The 12,013-nt window shown below is 40.4% G+C and overlaps 1 protein-coding gene across 1 annotated transcript in view; it reads left to right on the top strand.

The window, feature by feature from the left end:
* ELL (elongation factor for RNA polymerase II) overlaps positions 1-12,013 on the top strand; it is a gene marked incomplete in the record, with an annotated part of 317,829 nt that overhangs the window by 210,907 nt on the left and 94,909 nt on the right. The window contains 1 exon segment of the mRNA XM_053702960.1: positions 386-639. Coding sequence (XP_053558935.1) covers positions 386-639 — 254 coding nt within the window.

The raw sequence follows: 12,013 nt of genomic DNA, 5'->3' as shown, positions 1-12,013 counted from the left end.
TTTTTGCTTCACATAACGTTTTATAGGGAATTCTGTTTTGATTTGTGTCCCTTTTTATTCAAAAGATTTATTTCATTTTTTCCCCCCTGTTAAATCCACCATTTTCAAGAGTGCAATTTTACTTTGTTAGTCTGATATGTATCCTTGCACAAAGTGTTTGTTAAAGGGCTTATACAAGCAAGTTAAGGTATAAGCATAAAAGATTAACAGTATTTTTTTCTTTCTGCATGTAATTATTTTTTTTTATTTATTTAAAAATATATTTTCGATAAAACACAAAATAGTTTTAATTTCCTTTTTATACAACTTTGTTTTATTGGATTATGAAGCCTGCTTTAGCATTCTTGTTCTCTTCAATACTTCTTTATTATCTCTTACTGTCCAGGTAAAAAGGTTCAAATCCGTAAGCCAGCTCCTGGAGTCCCTGATGCAGTTCCATCCCGGAAAAGGCCAACGCCAGTAAACCTTGCCAACGCCATCAAGAAAAGTAATACGGGCCTTTCTCAACGACCCTTCAAAGATAGGGTAGTGCACTTACTGGCCCTAAAGTCCTACAAGAAGCCTGAGCTCATCCTACGGCTGCAGAAGGATGGCTTGTCCATTCAGGACAAGGATTCACTAGATGGCCTCCTGCAACAGGTCAGTGACGAGATGAGTCTCTCTACCAGACAGAACAGACAGACGCCCAACCATGCTTGTCCTTCATTAAGTTGGTTTAGTAACTTCTGTATCCTTGTCTTGTTTTCATAAAAAAATGTTCTCCATTTTCAAATGTGGTACCCCGAGATGCATCTGCCTGCGCCACTTCAAATTCACACATATTGGCACATAACTGCATATGATATGCTTTAGGTTTCTGAATAGTGTTTGAAGCAACAGCATTTGCTTTTTGGGTTTACTGGCTGCTGAACTTTTTCTACCAGTAAATGTCATTACTGTATATCTTAGGTTGTAGTTTCCTTAGTGCCACTTTTGTCAGTTTCATCCTTTTTTCTTATTTCTGGTGCTCCTCTTTACTGCAGCCACTGAACAGGCTCACTCTTCTGAGCTTGGGGTGAGCTTTTTGGCGTTTCATGCCTGAGATAAGCATACGGCTGTTCTGTGAACGAGATAAGTTTATATGTTAAAGAAATATTGGTCAGACTTGTTGGGCCTACGGTTCTTATCTGCCATCAAATCCTGTGTTTCATGTCTTTAAATAACCCCAAAAAATAAAAAAAACACGCAAGAACTTGTGTTGCATCATTAAAACATTTGTATCATATCCATAAAAGTTTATATATGTCCCTTGACCACAAACACAATGCAGTTTTTGAAATATTAAATAGTAAATCCGAACCTATATCTAATCCTCTATGCCAACTCCAAGTATACCACAATCTCTCTAGCGCGGTTTAAAAGGTAGTATGAAGGGATGATATAGATTGGCGATCTGTAAGGAGCTGAGAAGTATATAAAAAAACTACCAAAAAATAGGTTATAAATAAAGTTATAAATAAAAACACCACCTAAATACAAAGGAAGTGAAAGGAACTAAAAAACTGGTATAGGCAATATTTTAAATCAAATACAGCAAACGTAAAAACGATACAAACAAAAAACTCTAATAAAAAATCATCTAATAAAAATCAGGATGTGGCCACACCTCTAAACGAAACCTATAGTTCCATTTCTAATACATGTTATAAAAACATAATATGAGCATATATAAAAGCATAAAGTTGAATCTTAAACAGTTATACTTTGTATAAAAAGTAGCATGCAGTTATATGCCAAGGAATGTTAATATATAAAAAGTAGCATAAAAGTATGTGATATTGATATCTTATTCCGATATTTTTGAGGTAAGTGCACTATCGTGATAATTATTCTAAAGTATTTTTTAGGTAGAGACAGAGTAATACTGCTGTATTTGAGCAGTAAGGTGGTCTGGTTTGTATATGTGTACCACCACAAGGGACTGGGCCTTCTTAGGAGTGGTACTCATATACAAAACAGACGTTCTTACTGCTCAAATACCGCAGTTTATTATTCCACATGGAACTCTGGATCGACCTAAAAAATACTTTAGAATAATACATCACGATATTGCACTTTTTTAAATGAACCCGGAGTGCCTATTTTGTCTTTAATTGTTGGATCTGAAGCTGGTTGCTATCATAAGAAATTTAGATGTGCTTGTCTGAGCTGCAGCCAGATTTACAAGAAAAGTGCTTTCCTCTGTATTTGCTAAAATCTCAAGCATTTGCCTGTCCTCTCATTCTTTTATTGCTTTATACATTTTTTTGATGGAGTGCTACTAAGACATGCCAGGATTAAAATGAATATCCCTATGTGGAGCTGCAATGGCTGTATAAATTTGTATGCAGGGGTAGAGTCATATACCCATGTAAGAAGGTGGTATATTAGAGTTTTTTAGTTTTTTTTTGCCCAGCTCCCTTTTTTTAAAGGGATATTTTCATTGATGCCTTTTTTATTTTTACTGTGCTAAGAGTTTGGTCTAATTTTTTTTTTTAATTCACACTAAAATATATAAAACATTTTAGGGAGCTGTTATTCAGTGATATGGTCTATTAACATTCCAAATGTTTTGCTGACAGAATTAACACATTTTAAAAAAATATATATACATTTTCTTTTCTTTTTTTTTACTCCGCCCAAAAATCATGATTTTTGACATTTAGTTTGAGTATGTTACTAAGACCACTTTTTTTGGGATCCTTAATTTAATTAATGGAGACTTAACAAGCTATATGTACATGGTTTTTATATGTTAAAAAATAGAGGCAAGACGGTGTCTGGGAAAGACAGAGCCATTTTCAGATGTCATGAGTGATCAATAAAAAGCTGTGTTATGGTGCTTTATTAAAGTGACAGTCTAGTCCAAAATAAACTTTCATGATTCAGATAGAGAATATAATTTCTTTCATGTAATTAGCAAGAGTCCATGAGCTAGTCACGTATGGGATATACATTCCTACCAGGAGGGGCAAAGTTTCCCAAACCTCAAAATGCCTATAAATACACCCCTCACCACACCCACAATTCAGTTTTACAAACTTTGCCTCCTATGGAGGTGGTGAAGTAAGTTTGTGCTAGATTCTACGTTGATATGCGCTCCGCAGCAAGTTGGAGCCCGGTTTTCCTCTCAGCGTGCAGTGAATGTCAGAGGGATGTGAGGAGAGTATTGCCTATTTGAATGCAGTGATCTCCTTCTACGGGGTCTATTTCATAGGTTCTCTGTTATCGGTCGTAGAGATTCATCTCTTACCTCCCTTTTCAGATCGACGATATACTCTTATTTATATACCATTACCTCTGCTGATTTTCGTTTCAGTACTGGTTTGGCTTTCTACAAACATGTAGATGAGTGTCCTGGGGTAAGTAAATCTTATTTTCTGTGACACTCTAAGCTATGGTTGGGCACTTTATTTATAAAGTTCTAAATATATGTATTCAAACATTTATTTGCCTTGACTCAGGATGTTCAACATTCCTTATTTTCAGACAGTCGGTTTCATATTTGGGATAATGCATTTGAATCAATTTTTTTCTTACCTTAAAATTTGACTCTTTTTTTCCCTGTGGGCTGTTAGGCTCGTGGGGGCTGAAAATGCTTCATTTCTCCAACATAGGTGTGTCCGGTCCACGGCGTCATCCTTACTTGTGGGATATTCTCTTCCCCAACAGGAAATGGCAAAGAGCCCAGCAAAGCTGGTCACATGATCCCTCCTAGGCTCCGCCTACCCCAGTCATTCTCTTTGCCGTTGTACAGGCAACATCTCCACGGAGATGGCTTAGAGTTTTTTAGTGTTTAACTGTAGTTTTTCATTATTCAATCAAGAGTTTGTTATTTTCAAATAGTGCTGGTACGTACTATTTACTCAGAAACAGAAAAGAGATGAAGAATTCTGTTTGTATGAGGAAAATGATTTTAGCAACCGTAACTAAAATCCATGGCTGTTCCACACAGGACTGTTGAGAGCAATTAACTTCAGTTGGGGGAACAGTTTGCAGTCCCTTGCTGCTTGAGGTATGACACATTCTAACAAGACGATGTAATGCTGGAAGCTGTCATTTTCCCTATGGGATCCGGTAAGCCATGTTTATTACGATTGTAAATAAGGGCTTCACAAGGGCTTATTTAAACTGTAGACTTTTTCTGGGCTAAATCGATTGATTATTAACACATATTTAGCCTTGAGGAATCATTTTATCTGGGTATTTTGATATAATAATATCGGCAGGCACTGTTTTAGACACCTTATTCTTTAGGGGCTTTCCCAAAGCATAGGCAGAGTCTCATTTTCGCGCCGGTATGGCGCACTTGTTTTTGAGGACAGCATGGCATGCAGCTGCATGTGTGTGGAGCTCTGATACATAGAAAGGTCTTTCTGAAGGCATCATTTGGTATCGTATTCCCCTTTGGGCTTGGTTGGGTCTCAGCAAAGCAGATTCCAGGGACTGTAAAGGGGTTAAATATAAAAACGGCTCCGGTTCCGTTATTTTAAGGGTTAAAGCTTCCAAATTTGGTGTGCAATACTTTTAAGGCTTTAAGACACTGTGGTGAAATTTTGGTGAATTTTGAACAATTCCTTCATACTTTTTCGCAATTGCAGTAATAAAGTGTGTTTAGTTTAAAATTTAAAGTGACAGTAACGGTTTTATTTTAAAACGTTTTTTGTGCTTTGTTATCAAGTTTATGCCTGTTTAACATGTCTGAACTACCAGATAGATTGTGTTCTGACTGTGGGGAAACCAAGGTTCCTTCTCATTTAACTATATGTATTTTATGTCATAAAAAAATTTAGTAAAAATGATGCCCAAGATGATTCCTCAAGTGAGGGGAGTAAGCATGGTACTGCATCATCCCCTCCTTCGTCTACACCAGTCTTGCCCATACAGGAGGCCCCTAGTACATCTAGTGCGCCAATACTCCTTACTATGCAACATTTAACGGCTGTAATGGATAATTCTATCAAAAACATTTTAGCCAATATGCCCACTTATCAGTGAAAGCGCGACTGCTCTGTTTTAGAAAATTCTGTAGAGCATGAGAACGCTGATGATATGGTTTCTGAAGGGCCCCTACACCAGTCTGAGGGGGCCAGGGAGGTTTTGTCTGAGGGAGAAATTTCAGATTCAGGAAACATTTCTCAACAAGCTGAACCTGATGTGATTACTTTTAAATTTAAGTTGGAACATCTCCGCGCTCTGCTTAAGGAGGTGTTATCCAATTTGGATGATTGTGATTATCTGGTCATTCCAGAACCACTATGTAAAATGGAAAAGTTCTTAGAGGCCCCGGGGCCCCCCGAAGCTTTTCCTATATCCAAGCGGGTGGCGTACATTGTTAGTACAGAATGGGACAGGCCCGGTATACCTTTAGTACCTCCCCCCATATTTATAAAATTGTTTTCCTATAGTCGACACCAGAAAGGACTGATGGCAGACAGTCCCCAAGGTCGAGGGGGCGGTTTCTACTCTACACAAGCGCGCCACTATACCCATAGAAGATAGTTGTGCTTCCCAAGATCCTATGGATAAAAAATTAGAAGGTCTGCTAAAGATGTTTGTTCAGCAAGGTTCCCTTCTACAACCAATTGCATGCATTGTCCCTGTCACTGCAGCCGCGTGTTTCTAGTTTGAGCTAGGAAAGGAGATTATTAGTAATTCTTCTTCTTATGAGGAGATTATGGACAGAATTCGTGCTCTTAAATTGGCTAATTCTTTCACCCTAGACGCCACCTTGCAATTGGCTAGGTTAGCGGCGAAAAAATTCTGGGTTTGCTATTGTGGCGCAGAGCGCTTTGGTTAAAATCTTGGGCAGCGGATGCGTCTTCCAAGAACAAATTGCTTGACATTCCTTTCAAGGGGAAAACACTCTTTGGCCCTGACTTGAAAGAGATTATCTCTGATATCACTGGGGGCAAGGGCCACGCCCTTCCTCAGGATAGGTCTTTTCAAGACCAAAAATAAACCTAAGTTTCGTCCCTTTCGCAGAAACGGATCAGCCCCAAGGGCTACGTCCTCTAAGCAGGAAGGTAATACTTCTCAAGCCAATCCAGCCTGGAGACCTATGCAAGGCTGGAACAAAGGAAAGCAGGCCAGGAAACCTGCCACTGCTACCAAGACAGCATGAAATGCGGGCCCCCGATCCGGGACCGGATCTGGTGGGGGGCAGACTCTCTCTCTTCGCTCAGGCTGGGGCAAGAGATGTTCTGGACCCTTGGGCGCTAGAAATAGTCTCCCAAGGTTATTCTCTGGAGTTCAAGGGGCTTCCTCCAAGGGGGAGGTTCCACAGGTCTCAGTTGTCTTCAGACCACATAAGAAGACAGGCATTCTTACATTGGGTAGAAGACCTGCTAAAAATGGGAGTGATTCATCCTGTTCCATTAGGAGAACAAGGGATGGGGTTCTACTCCAATCTGTTCATAGTTCCCAAAAAAGAGGGAACGTTCAGACCAATCTTAGATCTCAAGATCTTGAACAAGTTTCTCAAGGTTCCATCGTTCAAGATGGAAACCATTCGAACACTTCTTCCTTCCATCCAGGAAGGTCAATTCATGACCAAGGTGGATTTCAAGGATGCGTATCTACATATTCCTATCCACAAGGAACATCATCGGTTCCTAAGGTTTGAATTCCTGGACAAGCATTTCCAGTTCGTGGCGTTTTCTTTCGGATTAGCCACTGCTCCTAGGATTTTCTCATAGGTACTAGGGTCCCTTCTGGCGGTGCTAAGACCAAGGGGCATTGCTGTAGTACCTTACTTGGACGACATTCTGATTCGAGCGTCGTCCCTTCCTCAAGTAAAGGCTCACACGGACATTGTCCTGGCCTTTCTCAGATCTCACGGATGGAAAGTGAACGTGGAAAAGAGTTCTCTATCTCCGTCAACGAGGGTTCCCTTCTTGGGAACTATAATAGACTCCTTAGAAATGAGGATTTTTCTGACAGAAGCCAGAAAAACAAAACTTCTAGACTCTTGTCGGATACTTCATTCCGTTCCTCTTCCTTCCATAGCGCAGTGCATGGAAGTGATAGGTTTGATGGTAGCGGCAATGGACATAGTTCCTTTTGTGCGCATTCATCTAAGACCATTACAACTGTTCCTGCTCAGTCAGTGGAATGGGGACTATTCAGACTTGTCTCCGAAGATACAAGTAAATCAGAGGACCAGAGACTCATTCCGTTGGTGGCTGTCCCTGGACAACCTGTCACAAGGGATGACCTTCCGCAGACCAGAGTGGGTCATTGTCACGACCGACGCCAGTCTGATGGGCTGGGGCGCGGTCTGGGGATCCCTGAAAGCTCAGGGTCTTTGGTCTCGGGTAGAATCTCTTCTACCGATAAATATTCTGGAACTGAGAGCGATATTCAATGCTCTCAAAGCTTGGCCTCAGCTAGCGAGGGCCAAGTTCATACATCAACCATCAGGGGGGAACAAGGAGTTCCCTAGCGATGGAAGAAGTGACCAAAATCATTCTATGGGCGGAGTCTCACTCCTGCCACCTGTCTGCTATCCACATCCCAGGAGTGGAAAATTGGGAAGCGGATTTTCTGAGTCGTCAGACATTGCATCCGGGGGAGTGGGAACTCCATCCGGAAATCTTTGCCCAAGTCACTCAACCGTGGGGCATTCCAGACATGGATCTGATGGCCTCTCGTCAGAACTTCAGAGTTCCTTACTACGGGTACAGATCCAGGGATCCCAAGGCGGCTCTAGTGGATGCACTAGTAGCACCTTGGACCTTCAAACTAGCTTATGTGTTCCCGCCGTTTCCTCTCATCCCCAGGCTGGTAGCCAGGATCAATCAGGAGAGGGCGTCGGTGATTTTGATAGCTCCTGCGTGGCCACGCAGGACTTGGTATACAGATCTGGTGAATATGTCATCGGCTCCACCATGGAAGCTACCTTTGAGACGAGACCTTCTTGTTCTAGGTCCGTTCGACCCACTCCAGCTGACTGCTTGGAGATTGAACGCTTGATCTTATCAAAGCGAGGGTTCTCAGATTCTGTTATTAATACTCTTGTTCAGGCCTGAAAGCCTGTAACCAGAAAATTACCACATAATTTGGTATATCTGTTGGTGTGAATCTGCAGGATTCCCTTGGGACAAGGTTAAGATTCCTAAGAGTCTATCCTTCCTTCGAGAAGGATTGGAAAAAGGATTATCTGCAAGTTCCTTGATGGGACAGATTTCTGCCTTGTCTGTGTTACTTCACAAAAAGCTGGCAGCTGTGCCAGATGTTCTAGCCTTTGTTCAGGCTCTGGTTAGAATCAAGCCTGTTTACAAAATTTTGACTCCTCCTTGGAGTCTCAACCTAGTTCTTTCAGTTCTTCAGGGGGTTCCGTTTGAACCCTTACATTCCGTTGATATTAAGTTATTATCTTGGAAAGTTTTGTTTTTGGTTGCAATTTCTTCTGCTAGAAGAGTTTCAGAATTATCTGCTCTGCAGTGTTCTTCTCCTTATCTGGTGTTCCATGCAGATAAGGTGGTTTTGCGTACTAAACCTGGTTTTCTTCCAAAAGTTGTTTCTAACAAAGACATTAACCAGGAGATAGTTGTGCCTTCTTTGTGTCCTAATCCAGTTTCAAAGAAGGAACGTTTGTTGCACAACTTGGATGTAGTTCGTGCTCTCAAATTTTACTTAGCAGCTACTAAGGTTTTCAGACAAACTTTGGCTTTGTTTGTTGTTTATTCTGGTAAACGGAGAGGTCAAAAAGCAACTTCTACCTCTCTCTCCTTCTGGATTTAAAGCATTATCCGATTGGCTTATGAGACTGCCGGACGGCAGCCTCCTGAAAGAATCACAGCTCACTCCACTAGGGCTGTGGCTTCCACATGGGCCTTCAAGAACGAGGCTTCTGTTGATCAGATATGTAAGGCAGCGACTTGGTCTTCACTGCACACTTTTTCTAAATTTTACAAATTTGATACTTTTGCTTCTTCTGAGGCTATTTTTGGGAGAAAGGTTTTGCAAGCCGTGGTGCCTTCCATTTAGGTGACCTGATTTGCTCCCTCCCTTCATCCGTGTCCTAAAGCTTTGGTATTGGTTCCCACAAGTAAGGATGACGCCGTGGACCGGACACACCTATGTTGGAGAAAACAGAATTTATGTTTACCTGATAAATTACTTTCTCCAACGGTGTGTCCGGTCCACGGCCCGCCCTGGTTTTTTTAATCAGGTCTGATAATTTATTTTCTTTAACTACAGTCACCACGGTAACATATGGTTTCTCCTATGCAAATATTCCTCCTTTACGTCGGTCGAATGACTGGGGTAGGCGGAGCCTAGGAGGGATCATGTGACCAGCTTTGCTGGGCTCTTTGCCATTTCCTGTTGGGGAAGAGAATATCCCACAAGTAAGGATGACGCCGTGGACCGGACACACCGTTGGAGAAAGTAATTTATCAGGTAAACATAAATTCTGTTTTTATTGCGTCATTCTTGGCGCGGACTTTTTTGGCGCAAAAAATCTTTTCTGTTTCCGGCGTCATACGTGTCGCCGGAAGTTGCGTCATTTTTTGACGTCTTTTTGCGCCAAAAATGTCGGCGTTCCGGATGTGGCGTCATTTTTGGCGCCAAAAAAAAAAAAAAAGCATTTAGGCGCCAAAAAATATGGGCGTCGCTTTTGTCTCCACATTATTTCAGTCTCATTTTTTCTTTGCTTCTGGTTACTAGAAGCTTGTTTATTGGCATTTTTTCCCATTCCTGAAACTGTCATTTAAGGAATTTGATCAATTTTGCTTTATATGTTGTTTTTTCTCTTACATATTGCAAGATGTCTCACGTTGCATCTGAGTCAGAAGATACTTCAGGAAAATCGCTGTCTAGTGCTGGAACTACCAAAGCTAAGTGTATCTGCTGTAAACTTTTGGTAGCTATTCCTCCGGCTGTTTGTATTAATTGTCATGACAAACTTGTTAAAGCAGATAATATTTCCTTTAGTAATGTACCATTGCCTGTTGCAGTTCCTTCAACATCTAAGGTGCAGAATGTTCCTGATAACATAAGAGATTTTGTTTCTGAATCCATCAAGAAGGCTATGTCTGTTATTTCTCCTTCTAGTAAACATAAAAAATCTTTTAAAACTTCTCTCTCTACAGATGAATTTTTAAATGAACATCATCATTCTGATTCTGATGACTCTTCTGGTTTAGAGGATTCTGTCTCAGAGATTGATGCTGATAAATCTTCATATTTATTTAAAATGGAATTTATTCGTTCTTTACTTAAAGAAGTACTAATTGCTTTAGAAATAGAGGATTCTGGTCCTCTTGATACTAATTCTAAACGTTTAGATAAGGTATTTAAATCTCCTGTGGTTATTCCAGAAGTTTTTCCTGTTCCTAATGCTATTTCTGAAGTAATTTCCAGAGAATGGGATAAATTGGGTAATTCATTTACTCCTAAACGTTTTAAGCAATTATATCCTGTGCCGTCTGACAGATTAGAATTTTGGGACAAAATCCCTAAAGTCGATGGGGCTATTTCTACCCTTGCTAAACGTACTACTATTCCTACGTCAGATGGTACTTAGTTTAAAGATCCTTTAGATAGGAAAATTGAATCCTTTCTAAGAAAAGCTTATCTGTGTTCAGGTAATCTTCTTAGACCTGCTATATCATTGGCTGATGTTGCTGCAGCTTCAACTTTTTGGTTGGAGACTTTAGCGCAACAAGTAACAGATCATGATTCTCATAATATTATTCTTCTTCTTCAGCATGCTAATAATTTTATCTGTGATGCCATTTTTGATATTATCAGAGTTGATGTCAGGTTTATGTCTCTAGCTATTTTAGCTAGAAGAGCTTTATGGCTTAAAACTTGGAATGCTGATATGGCTTCTAAATCAACTCTACTTTCCATTTCTTTCCAGGGTAACAAATTATTTGGTTCTCAGTTGGATTCTATGATCTCAACTGTTACTGGTGGGAAAGGAACTTTTTTACCACAGGATAAAAAATCTAAGGGTAAAAACAGGGCTAATAATCGTTTCCTTCCTTTCGTTTCAACAAAGAACAAAAGCCTGATCCTTCATCCTCAGGAGCAGTTTCAGTTTGGAAACCATCTCCAGTCTGGAATAAATCCAAGCCTTCTAGAAAGGCAAAGCCTGCTTCTAAGTCCACATGAAGGTGCGGCCCTCATTCCAGCTCAGCTGGTAGGGGGCAGGTTACGTTTTTTCAAAGAAATTTGGATCAATTCTGTTCACAATCTTTGGATTCAGAACATTTGTTTCAGAAGGGTACAGAATTGGTTTCAAGATGAGACCTCCTGCAAAGAGATTTTTTCTTTCCCGTGTCCCAGTAAATCCAGTGAAAGCTCAAGCATTTCTGAATTGTGTTTCAGATCTAGAGTTGGCTGGAGTAATTATGCCAGTTCCAGTTCTGGAACAGGGGATGGGGTTTTATTCGAAACTCTTCATTGTACCAAAGAAGGAGAATTCCTTCAGACCAGTTCTGGATTTAAAAATATTGAATCGTTATGTAAGGATACCAACGTTCAAAATGGTAACTGTAAGGACTATCTTGCCTTTTGTTCAGCAAGGGCATTATATGTCCACAATAGATTTACAGGATGCATATCTGCATATTCCGATTCATCCAGATCATTATCAGTTCCTGAGATTCTCTTTTCTGGACAAGCATTACCAGTTTGTGGCTCTGCCGTTTGGCCTAGCTACAGCTCCAAGAATTTTTACAAAGGTTCTCGGTGCCCTTCTGTCTGTAATCAGAGAACAGGGTATTGTGGTATTTCCTTATTTGGACGATATCTTGGTACTTGCTCAGTCTTTACATTTAGCAGAATCTCATACGAATCGACTTGTGTTGTTTCTTCAAGATCATGGTTGGAGGATCAATTCACCAAAAAGTTCATTGATTCCTCAGACAAGGGTAACCTTTCTGGGTTTCCAGATAGATTCAGTGTCCATGACTCTGTCTTTGACAGACAAGAGACGTCTAAAATTGATTTCAGCTTGTCGAAACATTCATTCACAATCATT

This window comes from Bombina bombina, chromosome 2 (genome assembly GCF_027579735.1).
Source record: "Bombina bombina isolate aBomBom1 chromosome 2, aBomBom1.pri, whole genome shotgun sequence".
Lineage (NCBI taxonomy): Eukaryota > Metazoa > Chordata > Amphibia > Anura > Bombinatoridae > Bombina > Bombina bombina.
Note: the sequence above shows the minus strand (reverse complement) of the source record. Positions and strands in the feature narration are given on the sequence as shown.